The sequence below is a fragment of the Heterodontus francisci genome, unplaced genomic scaffold (assembly GCF_036365525.1).
Source record: "Heterodontus francisci isolate sHetFra1 unplaced genomic scaffold, sHetFra1.hap1 HAP1_SCAFFOLD_1261, whole genome shotgun sequence".
Taxonomy (NCBI): domain Eukaryota; kingdom Metazoa; phylum Chordata; class Chondrichthyes; order Heterodontiformes; family Heterodontidae; genus Heterodontus; species Heterodontus francisci.
In genome coordinates this window covers 10,001-35,000 of record NW_027140838.1, presented here as the reverse complement: position 1 = coordinate 35,000, position 25,000 = coordinate 10,001, and the positions used below count along the sequence as shown (strand labels likewise).

At 56.2% G+C, this 25,000-nt stretch overlaps 2 protein-coding genes across 5 annotated transcripts in view; both read left to right on the top strand.

The window, feature by feature from the left end:
- Positions 1-1,188, top strand: part of LOC137361244 (sulfotransferase 1C2-like) — a 17,320-nt gene extending 16,132 nt beyond the window's left edge. Inside the window, 1 exon segment of the mRNA XM_068026147.1 lies at positions 1,013-1,188. Coding sequence (XP_067882248.1) covers positions 1,013-1,125 — 113 coding nt within the window. The 3' untranslated portion in view covers positions 1,126-1,188.
- Positions 1,189-15,846: 14,658 nt separating this feature from the next.
- LOC137361245 (sulfotransferase 1C2-like) overlaps positions 15,847-25,000 on the top strand; it is a 17,716-nt gene continuing 8,562 nt past the window's right edge. The window contains exons 1-3 of one of the 4 annotated variants that reach the window (XM_068026148.1): positions 15,847-16,030; positions 16,752-16,932; positions 24,354-24,476. In XM_068026148.1, coding sequence (XP_067882249.1) covers positions 16,764-16,932; positions 24,354-24,476 — 292 coding nt within the window. In that variant the 5' untranslated portion in view covers positions 15,847-16,030; positions 16,752-16,763. Of the gene's footprint in view, positions 16,031-16,067; positions 16,151-16,199; positions 16,222-16,751; positions 16,933-24,353; positions 24,477-25,000 lie in introns of those variants that run through there. The other 3 variants (XM_068026149.1, XM_068026150.1, XM_068026151.1) reach the window with 3 other exon arrangements.

Below are 25,000 nucleotides of genomic sequence, written 5' to 3'. Positions count from 1 at the left end.
TGGTGGAATGGGCAGGCAGGGGGCAAATACAGTTTAATACAGGGAGGTGTGGAGTAACAAGCTGCCTGAAAGGGAGGAGGAAGGAGATTCAATAGTGACTTTCAAAAGGGGGAAATCGGAGAAATACTGGAAAGGGGGAAAATTTACAGGGAAAAGGGGAGGTGGGCATTCGTGCCGCACAAGTACCAGGCAATGACCATCTCCAACAAGAGAGAATCTAACCATCTCCCCTTGACATTCAATGGCATTACCATCGCTGAATCCCCCACTATCAACATCCTGGGGGTTACCATTGACCAGAAACTGAACTGGAGTAGCCATATAAATACTGTGACTACAAGAGCAGGTCAGAGGCTGGGAATTCTGTGGTGAGTAACTCACCTCCTGACTCCCCAAAGCCTGTCCACCATCTACAAGGCACAAGTCAGGAGTGTGATGGAATACTCTCCACTTGCCTGGATGGGTGCAGCTCCAACAACACTCAGGAAGCTCGACACCATCCAGGACAAAGCAGCCTGCTTGATTGGCACCCCATCCACAAACATTCACTCCCTCCACCACCGACACACAGTGACAGCAGTGTGTACCATCTACAAGATGCACTGCAGCAATGCACCAAGGCTCCTTAGATACAGGGCGAGGGGAAGGGAGGGGATGAGGTTAGTTCCACAGGCATCTACCTCTTTAACTGTACTTACATTGTCTCTCTTTCTCTCTGTCACTGTCTCTATCTGTCTCTCTCACACACTCTCTATCACTCTCGCTCACTGTCTCTCTGTCGCTCTCGCTCTCTCTCTGCCTCTCTCGCTCTCTCTCTGCCTCTCTCGCTCTCTCTCTGCCTCTCTCTGTCTCTCTCTCTCGCTCTCTCTGTCTCTCTCTCTCGCTCTTTGTCTCTGTCTCTCTCTCACTCTGTCTCTCTCTCACTCTGTCTCTCTCTCACTCTGTCTCTCTCTCACTCTGTCTCTCTCTCACTCTGTCTCTCTCTCACTCTGTCTCTCTCTCACTTTCCCAGGTGAGGTTGGAGACTGGAAAAATCATTTTACCGTCGCTCAGAATGAAGCTTTCGATGAACATTACGAGAGAGAGATGGCAGAAAGTTCACTGAAGTTTCGTGAAGTTCTGTAACAAATCTGAATCAGAAAACAGCACGGAAAAATCAGAATTAAACCTCTTTAACCATCAGACAAAGTCTTGAAGACAAATTATTTCACATCAGGTCTGGTCAATCACTGAAACAGCCCTCGGGGTCAACTGAGACACACCAGTCAGTGTACAGATATCATCCTGAGAGAGAGAGACTGAGAGACACCAGTCAGTGTACAGATATCATCCTGAGAGAGAGAGACTGAGAGACACCAGTCAGTGTACAGATATCACCCTGAGAGAGAGGGACTGAGAGACACCAGTCAGTGTACAGATATCACCCTGAGAGAGAGGGGACTGAGAGACACCAGTCAGTGTACAGATATCACCCTGAGAGAGAGAGACTGAGAGACACCAGTCAGTGTATAGATATCACCCTGAGAGAGAGGGACTGAGAGACACCAGTCAGTGTACAGATATCACCCTGAGAGAGGGGACTGAGAGACACCAGTCAGTGTACAGATATCACCCTGAGAGAGAGGGGACTGAGAGACACCAGTCAGTGTATAGATATCACCCTGAGAGAGAGGGACTGAGAGACACCAGTCAGTGTACAGATATCACCCTGAGAGAGAGGGACTGAGAGACACCAGTCAGTGTACAGATATCACCCTGAGAGAGAGGGGACTGAGAGACACCAGTCAGTGTACAGATATCACCCTGAGAGAGAGGGGACTGAGAGACACCAGTCAGTGTACAGATATCACCCTGAGAGAGAGAGGGACTGAGAGACACCAGTCAGTGTACAGATATCACCCTGAGAGAGAGGGGACTGAGAGACACCAGTCAGTGTACAGATATCACCCTGAGAGAGAGGGGACTGAGAGACACCAGTCAGTGTACAGATATCACCCTGAGAGAGAGGGACTGAGAGACACCAGTCAGTGTACAGATATCACCCTGAGAGAGAGGGACTGAGAGACACCAGTCAGTGTACAGATATCACCCTGAGAGAGAGGGGACTGAGAGACACCAGTCAGTGTACAGATATCACCCTGAGAGAGGGACTGAGAGACACCAGTCAGTGTACAGATATCACCCTGAGATAGAGGGACTGAGAGACACCAGTCAGTGTACAGATATCACCCTGAGAGAGAGGGACTGAGAGACACCAGTCAGTGTACAGATATCACCCTGAGAGAGAGGGGACTGAGAGACACCAGTCAGTGTACAGATATCACCCTGAGAGAGAGGGACTGAGAGACACCAGTCAGTGTACAGATATCACCCTGAGAGAGAGAGGACTGAGAGACACCAGTCAGTGTACAGATATCACCCTGAGAGAGAGGGACTGAGAGACACCAGTCAGTGTACAGATATCACCCTGAGAGAGAGGAACTGAGAGACACCAGTCAGTGCACAGATATCACCCTGAGAGAGAGAGACTGAGAGACACCAGTCAGTGTACAGATATCACCCTGAGAGAGAGGGACTGAGAGACACCAGTCAGTGTACAGATATCACCCTGAGAGAGAGGGGACTGAGAGACACCAGTCAGTGTACAGATATCACCCTGAGAGAGAGAGACTGAGAGACACCAGTCAGTGTATAGATATCACCCTGAGAGAGAGGGACTGAGAGACACCAGTCAGTGTACAGATATCACCCTGAGAGAGGGGACTGAGAGACACCAGTGAGTGTACAGATATCACACTGAGAGAGAGGGACTGAGAGACACCAGTCAGTGTACAGATATCACCCTGAGAGAGAGGGGACTGAGAGACACCAGTCAGTGTATAGATATCACCCTGAGAGAGAGGGACTGAGAGACACCAGTCAGTGTACAGATATCACCCTGAGAGAGAGGGACTGAGAGACACCAGTCAGTGTACAGATATCACCCTGAGAGAGAGAGGGACTGAGAGACACCAGTCAGTGTACAGATATCACCCTGAGAGAGAGGGGACTGAGAGACACCAGTCAGTGTACAGATATCACCCTGAGAGAGAGGGGACTGAGAGACACCAGTCAGTGTACAGATATCACCCTGAGAGAGGGACTGAGAGACACCAGTCAGTGTACAGATATCACCCTGAGAGAGAGGGACTGAGAGACACCAGTCAGTGTACAGATATCACCCTGAGAGAGAGGGACTGAGAGACACCAGTCAGTGTACAGATATCACCCTGAGAGAGAGGGGACTGAGAGACACCAGTCAGTGTACAGATATCACCCTGAGATAGAGGGACTGAGAGACACCAGTCAGTGTACAGATATCACCCTGAGAGAGAGGGACTGAGAGACACCAGTCAGTGTACAGATATCACCCTGAGAGAGAGGGACTGAGAGACACCAGTCAGTGTACAGATATCACCCTGAGATAGAGGGGACTGAGAGACACCAGTCAGTGTACAGATATCACCCTCAGAGAGAGGGACTGAGAGACACCAGTCAGTGTACAGATATCACCCTGAGAGAGAGAGACTGAGAGACACCAGTCAGTGTACAGATATCTCCCTGAGAGAGAGGGACTGAGAGACACCAGTCTGTGTACAGATATCACCCTGAGAGAGAGGGACTGAGAGACACCAGTCAGTGTACAGATATCACCCTGAGAGAGAGGGGACTGAGAGACACCAGTCAGTGTACAGATATCACCCTCAGAGAGAGGGACTGAGAGACACCAGTCAGTGTACAGATATCACCCTGAGAGAGAGAGACTGAGAGACACCAGTCAGTGTACAGATATCTCCCTGAGAGAGAGGGACTGAGAGACACCAGTCAGTGTACAGATATCACCCTGAGAGAGAGGGACTGAGAGACACCAGTCAGTGTACAGATATCACCCTGAGAGAGAGGGACTGAGAGACACCAGTCAGTGTACAGATATCACCCTGAGAGAGAGGGGACTGAGAGACACCAGTCAGTGTACAGATATCACCCTGAGAGAGAGGGGACTGAGAGACACCAGTCAGTGTACAGATATCACCCTGAGAGAGAGGGGACTGAGAGACACCAGTCAGTGTACAGATATCACCCTGAGAGAGAGGGACTGAGAGACACCAGTCAGTGTACAGATATCACCCTGAGAGAGAGAGACTGAGAGACACCAGTCAGTGTACAGATATCACCCTGAGAGAGAGGGGACTGAGAGACACCAGTCAGTGTACAGATATCACCCTGAGAGAGAGGGACTGAGAGACACCAGTCAGTGTACAGATATCACCCTGAGAGAGAGGGGACTGAGAGACATCAGTCAGTGTACAGATTTCACCCTGAGAGAGAGGGGACTGAGAGACACCAGTCAGTGTGCAGATATCTCCCTGAGAGAGAGGGACTGAGAGACACCAGTCAGTGTACAGATATCACCCTGAGAGAGAGGGACTGAGAGACACCAGTCAGTGTACAGATATCACCCTGAGAGAGAGGGGACTGAGAGACACCAGTCAGTGTACAGATATCACCCTGAGAGAGAGGGACTGAGAGACACCAGTCAGTGTACAGATATCACCCTGAGAGACACCAGTCAGTGTACAGATATCTCCCTGAGAGAGAGGGGACTGAGAGACACCAGTCAGTGTACAGATATCACCCTGAGAGAGAGGGACTGAGAGACACCAGTCAGTGTACAGATTTCACCCTGAGAGAGAGGGGACTGAGAGACACCAGTCAGTGTACAGATATCACACTGAGAGAGAGGGGACTGAGAGACACCAGTCAGTGTACAGATATCACCCTGAGAGAGAGAGGACTGAGAGACACCAGTCAGTGTACAGATATCACCCTGAGAGAGAGGGACTGAGAGACACCAGTCAGTAAACAGATATCACCCTGAGAGAGAGGGGACTGAGAGACACCAGTCAGTGTACAGATATCACCCTGAGAGAGAGGGGACTGAGAGACACCAGTCAGTGTACAGATATCACACTGAGAGAGAGGGGACTGAGAGACACCAGTCAGTGTACAGATATCACCCTGAGAGAGAGAGGACTGAGAGACACCAGTCAGTGTACAGATATCACCCTGAGAGAGAGGGACTGAGAGACACCAGTCAGTAAACAGATATCACCCTGAGAGAGAGGGGACTGAGAGACACCAGTCAGTGTACAGATATCACCCTGAGAGAGAGGGACTGAGAGACACCAGTCAGTGTACAGATATCACCCTGAGAGAGAGGGGACTGAGAGACACCAGTCAGTGTACAGATATCACCCTGAGAGAGAGGGGACTGAGAGACACCAGTCAGTGTACAGATATCACCCTGAGAGAGAGAGTACTGAGAGACACCAGTCAGTGTACAGATATCACCCTGAGAGAGAGGGACTGAGAGACACCAGTCAGTAAACAGATATCACCCTGAGAGAGAGGGGACTGAGAGACACCAGTCAGTGTACAGATATCACACTGAGAGAGAGGGACTGAGAGACACCAGTCAGTGTACAGATATCACCCTGAGAGAGAGGGGACTGAGAGACACCAGTCAGTGTACAGATATCACCCTGAGAGACACCAGTCAGTGTACAGATATCTCCCTGAGAGAGAGGGGACTGAGAGACACCAGTCAGTGTACAGATATCACCCTGAGAGAGAGAGACTGAGAGACACCAGTCAGTGTACAGATTTCACCCTGAGAGAGAGGGACTGAGAGACACCAGTCAGTGTACAGGATCGATGGCTGAGGAGTCCTCTCTGGGTTCTACTGTGAAACTGGAGCCTGTGGGCGCCAGCAGTTCAGGACCCCCCTCCACCTCCGTCCCCAGGCCAATGAGTGGTCCAGGGGAGACAGAAGTTCCTGACTCCGGAAATCCAGCTGGAGCCGAGACCGGAGTCGGAGAGAGGAGGCCATCTTCTGCTCCCCCAGCACCCACAGGCCCAGCAGATGGGGCTGCATTCTCAGTTATAACCGGGTCGGGTGTCTCTTGGTTGGTGGTGGACTCCGGCTGGGAGGGCTGACACTATGGGGCGTCTCCCTCCCCTTCATTTCGGGCACCCGACCCAGTAGCAGTGGCGGAATGGGCGGCGTCCCCAGGCTCCCCCACCACAAGCAGGGCCCCACTTACTCCTTTAGGAGGGGCCTCATGTACTGGGGCCTTCCCCTCCTCTCCATCCTGAGGAATAGAGTGCTCCTGCCCGGACTTTGCAGCCTTGGCGGTGGCGGTAGGGGGAACCTGGGGACCCGAAACAGGAGACAGCTCCCCTCCAACAGATAGGCCCTGCGCCTCAGGGCCTCTCGTTACCTCTGTGGAGGGGTGCCTTCTCCTCCTTTTCGCACTGGGGCGCAGAGGCTCAGAGACCTCCATGTCATTGGAGGCCTCCGCACCCTCCTTCTTTTTGTGTTAATGTGTCCAGGGGCTGTGCCTCTTGATGTTTCTTTTTCCTCCGCGTCTTCCTTCCACTCGGACGGGCACTCCCCTCCCCGCCGGAGGCTGTGAAAACCACAGCCTCCGGAACCAACTGAGCGGTGTCTGTTGGATGTGTTGGGGGAGTGGGAGGAGGTGCTGTGGAACCACCCTGGGCTGCCGAGGGGACTGGCGGCCGGGAGGTTGGGGCAGTTCTTACGAACATGCCCCACCCCCTGGCAGACGTGGCACCGCGCCCCATCCGAGGTCCAGAAGACGCGGTAGGCCGTCCCCTGAAACTCTATACCGAAGTGGCCCTCCAAGACCTCCTCCCGCGCCAGCTGCATGAATAGCTGGCGGCGGAAGGAGTAGACATGTCGGAGGCTGTGCTCCCGAAGACCGAGCGGGACTGGGGTGATCCCCGACCTCACCTCCCCCAGATGGTGCAGGCGGGGGAGGAGGAGCTCATCAGGAATGAAGGGTGGGACGTTCGACAAGGTTACCCGATGCGCAGTGGCCCCCAGAGGGTCCACTGGCAGGAAAATCCCACCCACTGTGAGCCCCGTACTTAGGGCGAGGGACACAGCCCGCTCGGTCTTCAGGAAGAACACAGCCTTCCCATACATCTTTGAGGCTGCAACAATGGCCGAGGGGCCGACAACCACGGCCATTGCCTTAACACAAGCCTCAATAGTCATATTAGGATGGGTGTAACTCTTCACCCCATGCTTTGATGTTAAGATTTTAAATGGTGACGGGGCCACAGGAGCAGCTGTCGCAGCTGCTGCAGCATAGGAGGGCCCCGCCACCGGAGAGGACTGAGAAGTCACGGGGTGGAAGAGTTACAGGCACTTTGTTGAGCGCAAAAAAAAAAGAAAAGAGCAAATACAATAAATCAAAAATGCAACACTTAAAGGATGTAGCACAGGGGAAGAGGCTGAGGGAGAGGAAGGCCAAGAGGAATCAGTCTTTGTTAGTATTGCACAAGTCTTGTAGCTGGTCTTCCAGTTGGGAGGGTGGGGTGGGGTGATGTCTTCACCTGGGTCAGCTGTAAGCTGCCCAGGCACACGCCTCCTTCGATGTTCAGATAATAAGTCTCTTCACCTGGGCAGCTCCAGCTGTTCCAGGCTTAATAGTTGGGGTGGGGAGGGAGCTCCCCTATCCAAAGATGTTAAACACAGGAGCTCCCTATTGAACAATACAGCCCCACCCAAGGTCTTCAGGTCTCTTCTTTCCCCACCCCCAACAATCAATGAAAAAGACTTTCAGTACCAAGCAAACTCACAAAAAGAGCTTCCAGTTCTTCCAGTTCTCCGACTTCCTTCCTTTGTTGAAATTTGGAACAAACTTTTGTTTCAGTTTGAGTCTCCCTCTCGCAGCAGTCACACAGCCTGCAGCCTCCACACACAGCCACAGTCAGCTGCACCTTGTTGATGCACTCAGGCTCCCAAATCAGAGAGCAGCCAATCCCAGTTTTTTTTTTTTAACCAGATAAATAAACAAAAAAACTCAAATTAAAATGCCATTCTCGGCGTCGACGATGCACTCCAGTCCCTGCGGTGCCCACCGGTCGCGGAAGGCCTCAAGCGTTCCGTCGGACACCGCATGCTCCTTCTCCAGGGACACCCGGGTGCGAACCTAACCGCGGAAGAGGGGCAGGCAGTCGGGGAGGACGGAACCCCCGACGGCCCGCAACCTGGACCTGTGAATTGCCACCTTGGCCAGGCCCAGGAGCAGACCGACGAGGAGATCCTCCTCCCGGCCCGAGCCCCTCCGCACCGGGTGCCCAAAGATCAGGAGCGTGGGACTGAAGTGCAGCCAGAATTTGAGGAGCAGCCCCTTCAGATACTCAAGTAGGGGCTGCAACCTCGCACACTCCGTATAAATGTGGAACACGGACTCGTCCAGGCCGCAGAAAGTACAGCTGGCCTGGGAGTCCGTGAACCTACTTAAAAGCCTATTGCACGGGACTGCTCTGTGCAGCACCCTCCACCCCAGGTCCCCGATGTAAAGGGGGAAGACTCCCGCGTAGAGAGACCTCGATCGGGGTTTCCCCTCGCCGCCAGATGGCAACGCGGACCGCCAGGGCGTGTCCGGCCGGCTGACGAGGGCGAGGAAGTGGAGAGTGTGCAGGAGCAGCCCGTACAGGAAACCCCTCCGCGCCGATTGGAATGGCACGGAGGGCATTTCCGAGAGGCGGCTCGGGTTGTGCGGGACCGGCTCCCGAGGAGGGTTTCGGGGCCTGGGTCCAATGAGCAGTTCCGGCCGAGCGGGGGTCGGCTCGGCTGGGATCGCTCCGCACTCCCGAGCCCCCTCGCCACCCGCAGTGAGGGGCGTCCCGGGGGTTTCGGCTACTCCTCCGCCCGCCGGACCGTCCCCGGAGTCGGCCACCCGGACAGCCGAGGCGCTCTCCTCCGCCGGCGGGGGAGCGCCCTGACTGGAGGCGACCATGTTCCAGACTCGGAAAAGATCCCGGTAAAAGACAGGCAACTCCCTCAGAGAGGCGCGGCTAACGGACTCCACCGGGAGCTGCGTGTCGTCTTGAAGGCAGTGACACTGGCGGAAAAAATACGTCGCCAGCGCACACCATCTGGGAGGACGCTCGACGTACAGGTATCTCTGCAGGGTCCGAAGGCGGAGAGTCGCAGCCTGGGTGCGGACGCACACCAGCGACTGACCGCCCTCCTCGATCGGGAGACTCAGGACCGCGGCAGAGACCCAGTGTTTCCTCTTGCCCCAGAAGAAATCGACGAGTTTCTTCTGGATCTTGGTGGCAAATACAGGGGGCGGGGCCAAAGTGACCAACCGGTACCACAGCATGGAGGCCACCAGTTGGTTTATGACCAACGCTCGGCCCCTGTAGGAAAGCACTCGGAGCAGTCCTGTCCAGCGCCCCAGCCGAGCGGTGACTTTCGCCTCCAACTCCTGCCAGTTTGCCGGCCAGGCTTCCTCAGCGGGGCTAAGGTGGACTCCCAGATAGAGGAGGTGCGTGGTGCTCCACGCAAAAGGTGTCATCTCCTCCGGCAGGGAGTCCACCCGCCATTGACCAACCAGGAGTCCGGAACATTTCTCCCAATTGATCCTCGCGGAGGACGCGGCAGAAAAGGTCTGCTGGCAGTCGTGCATCCTCCGCAAGTCAACGGGATCTGTGATTGCGAGGAGCACGTCGTCGGCGTAAGCCGAGAGGACGACCCGCATGGCCGGCTCGCACAGAGCCAATCCCGTCAACCTCCTGCGAAGCAGGCACAGGAAGGGCTCCACGCAGATGGTATACAATTGGCCGGACATGGGGCACCCCTGACGCACTCCTCTCCCAAATCGAAGGGGCGCCGTCAAGGACCCGTTAACTTTGACTAGACACTCTGCGGCGGCGTATAAAAGTCGGACCCGGGCCACGAAATGCGGCCCGAGTCCCGAAAGCGCGCAGAGTCCCGAAAAGGTAATCGTGATCCACCCTGTCGAACGCCTTCTCCTGATCGAGGGAGAGAAAGGCGACCGACTGACCAGTCCTCTGGGAAAGATGGATCAGGTCCCGGACCAGGTGGATGTTGTCCTGGATGGACCGGCCCGGGACCATGTAGGACTGGTTGGGGTGGATCATGTGGGCCAGCACGGAGCCCAGGCGGGTAGACATAGCCCGGGCAAAGATCTTATAATCCGTGCTGAGGAGGGAGACTGGACGCCAGTTTTTAAGCAGGCGGAGATCGCCCCTCTTCGGCAGCAGGACGATGACCGCCCTGCGCCACGAGAGGGGCATCTCCCCGGTCGCCAGGCTTTCCCCCAGGACCCGCGCGTAATCGTCCCCCAGGACGTCCCAGAACGCCCTGAGGAACTCCACGGTCAACCCATCCAGCCCTGGGGATTTGCCCCTCGAGAGCTGGTGGAGGGCGCCAGTCAGCTCCGCCAACGTGAGCGGAGCCTCCAATCCTTCGGCGCCCTCCGGGCTGACCTGCGGCAGGTCCTCCCACAAAACTCTGCGCGCATCCTCGCTGGACGGATCCGGAGAGAACGACGCACTGTAATACGTCCGGACCAGGAGGCCCATTCCCTCCGGATCCGTGATGGAGGATCCGTCGTCGGCCAGCAGCTCGACGAGCTGCTTACGGACCCCCCGCCATTTTTCCAGCGAGTAGAAGAAGGGAGAGGCGCGGTCCAAATCTTCCAGGATCTGGATCCGCGACCTCACGTACGCGCCTCGGGACCCTATGAGCTGCAGGTTCCTCAGCGCGCCCTTCTTCTCTTTGTACGCCTGCCACAGGGCCGGGTCCACGACGGCATGACCGAGGCGGGACTCCAAGTCGAGCACCTCCCTCTCAAGGCGCCCGATCTCGGCTTCCCGCCTCTTGGTCGACCCCTTCGCGTACTCCTGACAGAAGACGCAGATGTGAGTCTTGCCCACTATCTTAAGGGCGGCACGGACGGACTGGATGATCAGCGCCAGATTCGACCAACGGTCGAGGGCCAGCTGAACTTTATTGCGGCAACCCCTGCAAGCCGCGAGGAAATCCCGGAGTTCCGCCGTGGGGATGAGAGGAGATTCGGTGGGAGGCACGAGGGACTCCACCACCTCACTGGCGATGGAATCAAGATCATCCTCCGTGCCCCGCACCGAATCCCCATCCTCCTCCGGGTCGTCACCGCCAGCGGCCGACACATCCACCACACACTGTGGGGCGGACGTCCCGGCCGCGCCAGCTGGTCCCGCCTCCGTCACGATCCCACCCCCAGGATCGATGGCGGAGGAGTCCTCTCTGGGTTCTATTGTGAAACTGGAGCCTGTAGGCACCAGCGGTTCAGGACCCCCCTCCACCTCCATCCCCAGGCCAATGAGTGGTCCAGGGGAGACAGAAGTTCCGGACTCCGGGAAACCAGCCGGAGCCGAGACTGGAGGCGGCGAGAGGAGGCTATCTCCCGCTCCGCCAGCACCCACAGGCCCAGCAGATGGGGCAGCATTCTCAGTTATAACTGGGTCGGGTGTCTCCTGGTTGGTGGTGGACTCCGGCTGGGAGGGCTGACCCTCTGGGGCCTCGCCCTCCCCTTCATTCAGGGCACCCGACCCAGTAGCAGTGGCGGAATGGGCGGCTTCCCCAGGCTCCCCCACCACAAGCAGGGCCCCACTTACTCCTTCAGGAGGGGCCATACATACCGGGGCCATCCCCTCCCCTCCATCCTGAGGAATAGGGAGCTCCTGCCCGGACTTTGTAGCCTTGGTGGTGGCGGTAGGGGGCACCTGAGGACCAGAAACAGGAGGCAGCTCCCCTCCAACAGATGGGCCCTGCAGCTCAGGGCCCTGTGTTATTTCTGTGGAGGGGTGCCTTCTCCTCTTTTTCGCACTTGGGCGCGGAGACTCAGAGACCTCCATGTCATCAGAGGCCTCCGCCTCCGCACCCTTTTTTCCCTTTTTAGTCACCCTGGGCCTGAGCCCAGCCCTGGGACAGGTGGATTCCATGGGAATGGGCTTTGGGCTGAGCTCAGGCTCGGGTTGAGTCAAAGTGTCCAGGGGACGCGCCTCACGATGTCTCTTTTTTCCCCGCGTCTTCCTTCCACTCGGACGGACGCTCCCCTCCCCGCCAGAGGCTGTGAAAACCACAGCCTCCGGAACCGACTGAGCGGTGTCTGTTGGATGTGCGGGGGGAGTGGGAGGAGGTGCTGTGGAACCACTCTGGGCCGCCGAGGTGGAGCTGGCGGCCGGGAGGTTGGGGCAGTTCTTACGAACATGCCCCACCCCCTTGCAGACGTGGCACCGCGCCCCATCCGAGGTCCAGAAGACGCGGTAGGCCGTCCCCTGGAACTCCACATTAAATTGGCCCTCCGTGTCCTCCTCCCGCGCCAGCTGCATAAATAACTGGCGGCGGAAGGAGTAGACATGTTGGAGGCTGTGCTCCCGAAGACCAAGCCGGACTGGGGTGATCCCCGACCTCACCTCCCCCAGATGGTGCAGGTGGGGGAGGAGGAGCTCACTGGGAATGAAGGGTGGGACGTTGGACAACATTATCCGATGCGCAGTGGCCCCCAGAGGGTCCACTGGCAGGAAGGTCCCCCCCACAGTGAGCCCTTTACTCAGGGCCAGGGACACCGCCCGCTCGGTCTTCAAAAAGAACACAGCCTTCCCATACATCTTTGAGGCCGCAACAATGGCCGAGGGGCCGACAACCACGGCCATTGCCTTAACGCAGGCCTCAATAGACATGTTGGGGTGGGGATAGCTCTTCACCCCATGGCTGCATGTTAGTAATTTAAAGGGTGACGGGGCCACGTGGGCAGCCACAGAAGCTGCAGCTGCGTAGGTAGTAGAGGGCCCCGCCACCGGTGATGAAGGGCTTGCCATGGGTCTAAGAGCTAAACCCACCCCAAATTGTGGACTTGCACACTAAATAACAGATTCACAGAAAAATTTGAAAAGACAAACAAACAAACAACAGGTTAGTGGAGAGGCTGAGGTAATAGAGGAGAGGCAAAGGCAGGCTGGAAGGGATGACTTGCTTTCTGGAGGTGGTGCTCACAGTACACTTAAAACAGTCTTTGAAGTTGGTCTTCCGGTCTTCTGGTTGGGGGAGTCGTCTTCACCTGGGTCAGCTGAAGCTGCCCAGGCACTATCTATCCCCTCCCGTCTGTTTAGCTGGGCAGCTTCAGCTGACCCAGGCTTGGCAATTGGGGTGGGGAGGGAGCTTTCCTGTGTGCTTTTGCAGCAGCACAGACTCCTGTTGAATTGGCAGCCCCACCCCTTGTTGTTCCAGCCACTTGTTCCTCCCCCAACAGTCCAAAGTAAATTACTGGTGTTCAGCACCCACCTCCAGACAAAGCCTTGTTTCCACAAAATGTCCCTTTCTTCTCTTTAATGGAGACTGTTGTTGGAGTTTTCCTCTGCTTGTTAGTAGCTGCTCTCCCTTGCTCAGTGCAGCTCCTCTCTCCACCTCTGCAACCTCCAACTGCCACCAGCACTCTCAGCTGCACCTCGTTGAGGCTCTCAACACTCAGGCTCCCAAATCAGTGGGCAGCCAATCCCAGTGCTGTACCTGTCCTGGGAGTGTTTGATGGGGGACAGTGTAGAGGGAGCTTTACTCTGTATCTAACCCCCGTACTGTACCTGTCCTGGGAGTGTTTGATGGGGACAGTGTAGAGGTAGCTTTACTCGGTAGCTAACCCCCCGTACTGTACCTGTCCTGGGAGTGTTTGATGGGGACAGTGTAGAGGGAGCTTTACTCTGTATCTAACCCCCGTACTGTACCTGTCCTGGGAGTGTTTGATGGGGACAGTGTAGAGGGAGCTTTACTCTGTATCTAACCCCAGTGCTGTACCTGTCCTGGGAGTGTTTGATGGGGGACAGTGTAGAGGGAGCTTTACTCTGTATCTAACCCCCGTACTGTACCTGTCCTGGGAGTGTTTGATGGGGACAGTGTAGAGGGAGCTTTACTCTGTATCTAACCCCCGTACTGTACCTGTCCTGGGAGTGTTTGATGGGGACAGTGTAGAGGGAGCTTTACTCTGTATCTAACCCCCGTACTGTACCTGTCCTGGGAGTGTTTGATGGGGACAGTGTAGAGGGAGCTTTACTCTGTATCTAACCCCAGTGCTGTACCTGTCCTGGGAGTGTTTGATGGGGGACAGTGTAGAGGGAGCTTTACTCTGTATCTAACCCCCGTACTGTACCTGTCCTGGGAGTGTTTGATGGGGGACAGTGTAGAGGGAAAGTAAAGCTCCCTCTCCACTGTCCCCATCCCTCATTGCCCCTTGAGAAGGTGTGGGGTCGGTACACCCACAGCACGGTGAGGAAGGGAGTTCCAGGATTTTGACCCAGCGACAGTGAAGGAACGGCCGATATAGTTCCAAATCAGGATGGTGTGTGACTTGGAGGGGAACTTGCAGGTGGTGGTGTTCCCATGTATTTGCTGCCCTTGTCCTTCTAGTTGGTAGAGGTCGCGGGTTTGGGCGGCGCTGTCGAAGGAGCCTTGGTGCGTTGCTGCAGTGCATCTTGTAGATGGTACACACTGCTGTCACTGTGCGTCGGTGGTGGAGGGAGTGAATGTTTGTGGATGGGGTGCCAATCAAGCAGGCTGCTTTGTCCTGGATGGTGTCGAGCTTCCTGAGTGTTGTTGGAGCTGCACCCATCCAGGCAAGTGGAGAGTATTCCATCACACTCCTGACTTGTGCCTTGTAGATGGTGGACAGGCTTTGGGGAGTCAGGAGGTGAGTTACTCACTGCAGAATTCCCAGCCTCTGACCTGCTCTTGTAGCCACGGTATTTATATGGCTGGTCCAGTTCAGTTTCTGGTCAATGGTAACCCCCAGGATGTTGATAGTGGGGGATTCAGCGATGGTAATGCCATTGAATATCAAGGGGAGATGGTTAGATTCTCTCTTGTTGGAGATGGTCATTGCCTGGCTCTCGTGTGGCGCTAATGTTACTTGCCACTTATCAGCCCAAGCCTGGATATTGTCCAGGTCTTGCTGCATTTCTACACGGACTGCTTCAGTATCTGAGGAGTCACGAATGGTGCCGAACATTGTGCAATCATCAGGGAACATCCCCACTTCTGACCTTCTGATTGAAGGAAGGTCATTGATGAAGCAGCTGGAGATGGTTAAATTACAGACATGTCTCAGGGACTGTTCCTCGAATTGAGGTGAAGTAGCAAGCATCGCGAATTGAAAACGGGGTTAAGGGAGTAAACGAATAAAGAGAGGAGATAACGGCGAGCATTCCGTCCCCTTTTCTACCGCTCAACGGCTGCACGGTTGCAGTGCTGTCTGCATGCCTGAAGCTTGCCGACTGTGGCGGGCATCACATTTTTTTTTGGAAAACATTCTGAAAGCAGAGACAGTCAATGCAAAACACCACGCAAAAACCGCCAGGCTTGCCGTCATTGTTTCTGTGACTTGAATCGACAAAATAAATTGTACACGAGTTGCAATTTCAGACACTCAAAGGGAAACTTTAGCTAACGATTAAGGGGATATGTAAAATATTTTTCGGGATAGTGGGAAATGATACCCAGCCCCGGGTATGTCTTTTTCTGCATCTTTTGTGCCCCCTTTCAGGGTGTTATATTGACAGGACCTCATTGCCCCCTCAATACAAAATGTCCAATCGAATGTCGCGTTCTTTGTCCAAACCACGGGGTAAAAGCCCACCCCAACGTTAGCTCCTACTGCCTGGAGCTTCTCGAGCCTACCCGCACGCCTTCCGTCGCTGATCGATCGGGGCCTTTACAACCTCTTCCATCCCCTCGTTCTACCCTGTTTGCCACGATCAGTTCCACAACCCGCTCCGAGGAACCAGGGGCTTCATTATGTGTTTTCTGTCAGGGCTTGCTGCTGCCCGGGGGCCTTGTACGTATCCATTAGTTTTTAATTTTACGCTTTTGGCCGTGCAAAGGATGCTGGTACACCCCCCCCCGGTGACAGTAAATTGTCCAGCGGTAATCTGTAATCTTACACTCCTCACTTTCCCTTCTCCAACTGCTCATGTGACACAAACATGAACTCAATGGTCAGGAACGCCAGTCCCCGTGGAGATTAACTGTTGGAACGGAGCCAGTTGGTTTAAAGATCACACCCACTCCTTCAAACACACAACTCCAAGTTAGACGCTGACTGCAACTCGCGAGGTAACAGTTCATCTCTCTCCCTCTCTCCCTCCCTCCCTCCCTCTCCCTCTCCCTCTTCCTCTTCCCCTCTCTCATACCGACTACAATGGAGTTTGGACCTTTACTGTTGGAAGTTTGTGAGTCAGTATCTGACCCGATATGGGATAGTCTAACACAGCGAGATGTGGGAGCTCGGATAGATTACCAGCCAGGTGTTTACAGACAATTCAGAACTTCCTTGGATACTGCATGGGAGTGAGGGAGACGAGAGCCTCTCAGTCACTGTGGGTGAGGGTCAGGGGGGAGTGAGGGAGATGGGAGCCTCTCGGTCACTGTGGGTGAGGGTCAGTGAGGGAATGAGGGAGACGGGAGCCTCTCGGTCACTGTGGGTGAGGGTCAGTGGGGAGTGAGGGAGACGGGAGCCTCTCGGTCACTGTGAGGGAGGGTCAGTGGGGAGTGAGGGAGACGGGAGGCTCTCGGACACTGTGGGTGAGGGTCAGTGGGGAGTGAGGGAGACGAGAGCCTCTCAGTCACTGTGGGTGAGGGTCAGTGGGGAGTGAGGGAGACGGGATCCTCTCGGTCACTGTGAGGGAGGGTCAGTGGGGAGTGAGGGAGATGGGAGCCTCTCGGTCACTCTGGGTGAGGGTCAGTGGGGAGTGAGGGAGATGGGAGCCTCTCGGTCACTGTGAGGGAGGGTCAGTAGATATTTGAAGTGAATTAACATGTGGATCCCCATTTACAGGAGGTTTGGAAGATGGCGCTGAATTATCACCCTGAGATTGAGGATGTTAAACCTGGGAGGCCGCAGCTAAAACATGTCCAAGGTGTGGCTTTCCCTGATTGGGTGGCTGATAACTGGCAGCAGGTACAACAGTTCCAGGCGAAACCGGGAGACCTTCTCATAGCAACATATCCTAAAGCAGGTGAGTGAGTGAGGGAGAGGGCCAAGGCCCCACGGTGCAGGGAGAGGGCCCAGGCCCCGGGGGGCAGGGAGAGGGCCCAGGCCCCACGGTGCAGGGAGAGGGCCCAGGCCCCGCGGCACAGGGATAGGGCCCAGGCCCCACCGTGCAGGGAGAGGGCCCAGGGCCCCACGGTGCAGGGAGAGGGCCCAGGCCCCGTGGTGCAGGGACAGGGCCCGGGCCCCACGGTGCAGGAAGAGGGCCCGGGCCCCACGGTGCAGGGAGAGGGCCCGGGCCCCACGGTGCAGGGAGAGGGCCCGGGCCCCACCGTGCAGGGAGAGGGCCCGGGCCCCCTGGTGCATTGAGAGGGCCCAGGCCCCGCGGTGCAGGGAGGGGGCCCAGGCCCCGGGGGGCAGGGAGAGGGCCCAGGCCCCGCGGCACAGGGAGAGGGCCCAGGCCCCCTGGTGCATTGAGAGGGCCCGGGCCCCCTGGTGCATTGAGAGGGCCCAGGCCCCGGGGGGCAGGGAGAGGGCCCAGGCCCCACGGTGCAGGGAGAGGGCACAGGCCCCACGGTGCAGGGAGAGGGCACAGGCCCCACGGTGCAGGGAGAGTGCCCGGGCACCACCGTGCAGGGAGAGGAACCAGGCCCCGTGGTGCAGGGAGAGGAACCAGGCCCCGTGGTGCAGGGAGAGGGCCCTGGCCCCACGGTGCAGGGAGAGGGCCCAGGCCCCATGGTGCAGGGAGAGGGCCTTGGCCCCATGGTGCATTGAGAGGGCCCGGGTCCCACGGTGCAGGGAGAGTGCCCAGGCCCCGCGGTGCAGGGAGAGGAACCAGGCCCCGTGGTGCAGGGAGAGGGCCCTGGCCCCACGGTGCAGGGAGAGGGCCCAGGCCTCACGGTGCAGGGAGAGGGCCAAGGCCTTATGGTGCAGGGAGAGGGCCCAGGCCCCACGGTAAAGGGAGCGGGCCCAGGCCCCACTGTGCAGGGAGAGGGCCCAGGCCTCACGGTGCAGGGAGAGGGCCCAAGCCCCACCGTGTCGGGGGAGGGCCCAGTCCCCGCGGTGTCTTTCTGTCTCTGTCTCTCTCTCTCTGTCTGTCTCTCTCTCTCTCTCGCTGTCTCTTTCTCTCTCTCTCTCACTGTCTCTTTCTCTCTCTCTCTCACTGTCTCTTTCTCTCTATCTGTCTCTCCGTTTCTTTCTCGCTATCCGTCTCTCTCTCTCCCCGTGTCTCTCTCTCTCCGTGTCTCTCTCTCTCCGTGTCTCCGTCTCTCTCTGTCTGTGTGTGTCTCTCTCTGTCTGTGTGTGTCTCTCTCTCTCTCCGTCTCTCTCTCTCTGTCCCTCTCTGTCCCTCTCTCTCTGTCCCCCTCTCTCTCTCTCTGTCCCTCTCTCTCTCTCTCTCTGTCCCTCTCTCTCTCTCTCTCTCTGTCCCTCTCTCTCTCTCTCTCTCTGTCCCTCTCTCTCGCTGTGTCTGTCTGTCTGTCTCTCGTGCTCGTTCTCTGTTTCTCTCTTTGAGCTTGTCTGCCGGGATCTCTCTCCCCTGTCATCTCTCTCCTGTGAGTTCTCTCCCCTGTGAACTCTCTCTCCCTTGTCATCTCTCTCTCCCCTGTCATCTCTCTCTCCCCTGTCATCTCTCTCCTCTGTGATCTTCCCCTTGTCATCTCTTTCTCTCCCCTGTGATTTCTCTCCCCTGTGAACTCTCTCTCCCCTGTGAACTCTCTCTCCCCTGTCATCTCTCCCTCCCCCCGTGATCTCTCTCCGCCCTCTGATCTCTCCGCCCCCTGATCTCTCCGCCCCCTGATCTCTCTGCCCCCTGATCTCTCCGCCCCCTGCGATCTCTCTCCCCCTCTGATCTCTCTCCACCTCTGATCTCTCTCCCCCTCTGATCTCTCTCTCCCTGCGATCTCTCTCTCCCTGCGATCTCTCTCTCCCTGCGATCTCTCTCTCCCTGCGATCTCTCTCTCCCTGCGATCTCTCTCCCCCTGCGATCTCTCTCCCCTGCGATCTCTCTCCCCTGCGATCTCTCTCCCCTGCGATCTCTCTCCCCTGCGATCTCTCTCCCCTGCGATCTCTCTCCCCTGCGATCTCTCTCCCTGCGATCTCTCTCCCTGCGATCCCTCTCCCTGCGATCCCTCTCCCTCTGATCCCTCTCCCTCTGATCTCTCTCCCCTGCGATCTCTCTCCCCTGCGATCTCTCTCCCCTGCGATCTCTCTCCCCTGCGATCTCTCTCCCCTGCGATCTCTCTCCCTGCGATCTCTCTCCCTGCGATCTCTCTCCCTGCGATCCCTCTCCCTGCGATCTCTCTCCCTCTGATCCCTCTCCCTCTGATCTCTCTCCCCTGCGATCTCTCTCCCCTGCGATCTCTCTCCCCTGCGATCTCTCTCCCCTGCGATCTCTCTCCCCTGCGATCTCTCTCCCTGCGATCTCTCTCCCTGCGATCCCTCTCCCTGCGATCCCTCTCCCTGCGATCCCTCTCCCTGCGATCCCTCTCCCTCTGATCCCTCTCCCTCTGATCCCTCTCCCTCAGATCCCTCTCCCTCTGATCCCTCTCCCCCGCGATCTCTCTCCCCCGCGATCTCTCTCCCCCGCGATCTCTCTCCCCCGCGATCTCTCTCCCCCGCGATCTCTCTCCCCCGCGATCTCTCTCCCCCGCGATCTCTCTCCCCCGCGATCTCTCTCTCCCTCTGATCTCTCTCTCCCTCTGATCTCTCTCTCCCTCTGATCTCTCTCTCCCTCTGATCTCTCTCTCCCTGCGATCTCTCTCTCCCTGCGATCTCTCTCTCCCTGCGATCTCTCTCTCCCTGCGATCTCTCTCTCCCTCTGATCTCTCTCTCCCTGTGATCTCTCTCTCCCTGCGATCTCTCTCTCCCTGCGATCTCTCTCTCCCTGCGATCTCTCTCTCCCTGTGATCTCTCTCTCCCTGTGATCTCTCTCTCCCTGTGATCTCTCTCTCTCCCTGTGATCTCTCTCTCCCTGTGATCTCTCTCTCCCTGTGATCTCTCTCTCCCTGTGATCTCTCTCTCCCTGTGATCTCTCTCTCCCTCTGATCTCTCTCTCCCTGTGATCTCTCTCTCCCTGTGATCTCTCTCTCCCTGTGATCTCTCTCTCCCTCTGATCTCTCTCTCTCTCTCTCTCCCTGTGATCTCTCTCTCCCTCTGCTCTCTCTCTCCCTGTGATCTCTCTCTCCCTGTGATCTCTCTCTCCCTGTGATCTCTCTCTCTCCCTGTGATCTCTCTCTCCCTGTGATCTCTCTCTCCCTGTGATCTCTCTCTCCCTGTGATCTCTCTCTCTCCCTGTGATCTCTCTCTCTCTCTCTCTCTCTCCCTGTGATCTCTCTCTCCCTGTGATCTCTCTCTCTCTGATCTCTCTCTCCCTGTGATCTCTCTCTCCCTGTGATCTCTCTCTCCCTGTGATCTCTCTCTCCCTGTGATCTCTCTCTCCCTGTGATCTCTCTCTCCCTGTGATCTCTCTCTCCCTGTGATCTCTCTCTCTCCTGTGATCTCTCTCTCCCCCGCGATCTCTCTCCCCCGCGATCTCTCTCCCCCGCGATCTCTCTCCCCCGCGATCTCTCTCCCCCGCGATCTCTCTCCCCCGCGATCTCTCTCCCCCGCGATCTCTCTCCCCCGCGATCTCTCTCCCCCGCGATCTCTCTCCCCCGCGATCTCTCTCCCCCGCGATCTCTCTCTCCCTCTGATCTCTCTCTCCCTCTGATCTCTCTCTCTCCTCTGATCTCTCTCTCTCCTCTGATCTCTCTCTCTCCTCTGATGTCTCTCTCTCCTCTGATCTCTCTCTCTCCTCTGATCTCTCTCTCCCTGTGATCTCTCTCTCCCTGTGATCTCTCTCTCCCTGTGATCTCTCTCTCCCTGTGATCTCTCTCTCCCTGTGATCTCTCTCTCCCTGTGATCTCTCTCTCCCTGTGATCTCTCTCTCCTGTGATCTCTCTCTCCCTGTGATCTCTCTCTCCCTGTGATCTCTCTCCCCTGCGATCTCTCTCCCCTGCGATCTCTCTCTCCCTGCGATCTCTCTCTCCCTGCGATCTCTCTCTCCCTGCGATCTCTCTCTCCCTGCGATCTCTCTCTCCCTGCGATCTCTCTCTCCCTGCGATCTCTCTCTCCCTGCGATCTCTCTCTCCCTGCGATCTCTCTCTCCCTGTGATCTCTCTCTCCCTGTGATCTCTCTCTCCCTGTGATCTCTCTCTCCCTGTGATCTCTCTCTCCCTCTGATCTCTCTCTCCCTGTGTTCTCTCTCTCCCTGTGATCTCTCTCTCCCTGCGATCTCTCTCTCCCTGTGATCTCTCTCTCTGATCTCTCTCTCCCTGTGATCTCTCTCTCCCTGTGATCTCTCTCTCCCTGTGATCTCTCTCTCCCTGTGATCTCTCTCTCCCTGTGATCTCTCTCTCCCTGTGATCTCTCTCTCCCTGCGATCTCTCTCTCTGATCTCTCTCTCCCTGTGATCTCTCTCTCCCTGTGATCTCTCTCTCCCTGTGATCTCTCTCTCCCTGTGATCTCTCTCTCCCTGTGATCTCTCTCTCCCTGTGATCTCTCTCTCCCTGTGATCTCTCTCTCCCTGTGATCTCTCTCTCCCTGTGATCTCTCTCTCTGATCTCTCTCTCCCTGCGATCTCTCTCTCCCTGTGATCTCTCTCTCTGATCTCTCTCTCCCTGTGATCTCTCTCTCCCTGTGATCTCTCTCTCCCTGTGATCTCTCTCTCCCTGTGATCTCTCTCTCCCTGCGATCTCTCTCTCCCTGTGATCTCTCTCTCTGATCTCTCTCTCCCTGTGATCTCTCTCTCCCTGTGATCTCTCTCTCCCTGTGATCTCTCTCTCCCTGTGATCTCTCTCTCCCTGTGATCTCTCTCTCCCTGTGATCTCTCTCTCCCTGCGATCTCTCTCTCCCTGCGATCTCTCTCTCTCCCTGTGATCTCTCTCTCCCTGTGATCTCTCTCTCTCTCTCTCTCTCTCCCTGTGATCTCTCTCTCCCTCTGATCTCTCTCTCCCTGTGATCTCTCTCTCCCTGTGATCTCTCTCTCTCTCTCTCTCTCTCCCTGTGATCTCTCTCTCCCTCTGATCTCTCTCTCCCTGTGATCTCTCTCTCCCTGTGATCTCTCTCTCCCTGTGATCTCTCTCTCTCCCTGTGATCTCTCTCTCTCCCTGTGATCTCTCTCTCCCTGTGATCTCTCTCTCCCTCTGATCTCTCTCTCTCTCTCTCTCCCTGTGATCTCTCTCTCCCTCTGATCTCTCTCTCCCTGTGATCTCTCTCTCCCTGTGATCTCTCTCTCCCTGTGATCTCTCTCTCTCCCTGTGATCTCTCTCTCCCTGTGATCTCTCTCTCCCTGTGATCTCTCTCTCCCTGTGATCTCTCTCTCCCTGTGATCTCTCTCTCCCTCTGATCTCTCTCTCCCTGTGATCTCTCTCTCCCTGTGATCTCTCTCTCCCTGTGATCTCTCTCTCCCTCTGATCTCTCTCTCTCTCTCTCTCCCTGTGATCTCTCTCTCCCTCTGATCTCTCTCTCCCTGTGATCTCTCTCTCCCTGTGATCTCTCTCTCCCTGTGATCTCTCTCTCTCCCTGTGATCTCTCTCTCCCTGTGATCTCTCTCTCCCTGTGATCTCTCTCTCCCTGTGATCTCTCTCTCTCCCTGTGATCTCTCTCTCTCTCTCTCTCTCTCCCTGTGATCTCTCTCTCCCTGTGATCTCTCTCTCTCTGATCTCTCTCTCCCTGTGATCTCTCTCTCCCTGTGATCTCTCTCTCCCTGTGATCTCTCTCTCCCTGTGATCTCTCTCTCTCTCTCTCTCTCTCCCTGTGATCTCTCTCTCCCTGTGATCTCTCTCTCTCTGATCTCTCTCTCCCTGTGATCTCTCTCTCCCTGTGATCTCTCTCTCCCTGTGATCTCTCTCTCTCTGATCTCTCTCTCCCTGTGATCTCTCTCTCCCTGTGATCTCTCTCTCCCTCTGATCTCTCTCTCCCTGTGATCTCTCTCTCCCTGTGATCTCTCTCTCTCTCTCTCTCTCTCCCTGTGATCTCTCTCTCCCTGTGATCTCTCTCTCTCTGATCTCTCTCTCCCTGTGATCTCTCTCTCCCTGTGATCTCTCTCTCCCTGTGATCTCTCTCTCCCTGTGATCTCTCTCTCCCTGTGATCTCTCTCTCTCTGATCTCTCTCTCCCTGTGATCTCTCTCTCCTGTGATCTCTCTCTCCTGTGATCTCTCTCTCTGATCTCTCTCTCCCTGTGATCTCTCTCTCCCTGTGATCTCTCTCTCCCTGTGATCTCTCTCTCCCTGTGATCTCTCTCTCCCTGCGATCTCTCTCTCCCTGTGATCTCTCTCTCCCTGTGATCTCTCTCTCTCCTGTGATCTCTCTCTCCCTCTGATCTCTCTCTCTCTGTGATCTCTCTCCCTGTGATCTCTCTCTCTCTCTCTCCCTGTGATCTCTCTCTCCCTCTGATCTCTCTCTCCCTCTGATCTCTCTCTCCCTGTGATCTCTCTCTCTCCTGTGATCTCTCTCTCTGTGATCTCTCTCCCTGTGATCTCTCTCTCTCTCTCTCCCTGTGATCTCTCTCTCCCTGTGATCTCTCTCTCTCTCTGATCTCTCTCTCCCTGTGATCTCTCTCTCCCTGTGATCTCTCTCTCTCTCTCTCCCTGTGATCTCTCTCTCCCTGTGATCTCTCTCTCCCTCTGATCTCTCTCTCCCTGTGATCTCTCTCTCTCCTGTGATCTCTCTCTCCCTCTGATCTCTCTCTCCCTGTGATCTCTCTCTCTCTCTCTCCCTGTGATCTCTCTCTCCCTGTGATCTCTCTCTCTCTCTCTCCCTGTGATCTCTCTCTCCCTGTGATCTCTCTCTCCCTGTGATCTCTCTCTCCCTCTGATCTCTCTCTCCCTCTGATCTCTCTCTCTCCTGTGATCTCTCTCTCCCTCTGATCTCTCTCTCTCTCTGATCTCTCTCTCCCTCTGATCTCTCTCTCCCTGTGATCTCTCTCTCTCTCTCTCCCTGTGATCTCTCTCTCCCTGTGATCTCTCTCTCCCTCTGATCTCTCTCTCCCTGTGATCTCTCTCTCTCCTGTGATCTCTCTCTCCCTGTGATCTCTCTCTCTCTCTGATCTCTCTCTCCCTGTGATCTCTCTCTCCCTGTGATCTCTCTCTCTCTCTCTCCCTGTGATCTCTCTCTCCCTGTGATCTCTCTCTCCCTGTCATCTCTCTCTCCCTCTGATCTCTCTCTCCCTCTGATCTCTCTCTCCCTGTGATCTCTCTCTCTCCTGTGATCTCTCTCTCCCTCTGATCTCTCTCTCTCTCTGATCTCTCTCTCCCTGTGATCTCTCTCTCCCTGTGATCTCTCTCTCTCTCTCTCCCTGTGATCTCTCTCTCCCTGTGATCTCTCTCTCTCTGATCTCTCTCTCTCTGATCTCTCTCTCTCCCTGTGATCTCTCTCTCTCTCTGATCTCTCTCTCTCTCTCTCTACAGGCACCACTTGGATACAGCAGATTGTGGATCTTATTAATTGTAACGGTGATGTGGAGATGTGTAACCGAGCCCCCATCCACCATCGGATTCCATTCCTCGAATTCTTTGCCTATGGCTCATCCGGTGAGAATCTTCAACAAATAACACCTTTGGTGACCCGTACCCCGGGGAGAGTCAGTGCTCGTGGGGGACCCGTACCCCGGGGAGAGTCGGTGTCTGTGGGGGATCCGTACCCCGGGGAGAGTCGGTGTTGGTGGGGGACCCGTACCCCGGGGAGAGTCGGTGCCCATGGGGGAACCATACCCCGGGGAGAGTCGGTGCCCGTGGGAGACCCGTACCCCGGGGAGAGTCGGTGTCTGTGGGGGACCCGTACCCCGGGGAGAGTCGGTGTCTGTGGGGGACCCGTACCCCGGGGAGAGTCAGTGTCCGTGGGGACCCGTACCCCGGGGAGAGTCAGTGCTCATGGGGGAACCATACCCCGGGGAGAGTCAGTGCACATGGGGGAACCATACCCCGGGGAGAGTCAGTGCTCATGGGGGAACCATACCCCGGGGAGAGTCAGTGCACATGGGGGAACCATACCCCGGGGAGAGTCAGTGCTCATGGGGGAACCATACCCCGGGGAGAGTCAGTGCACATGGGGGAAC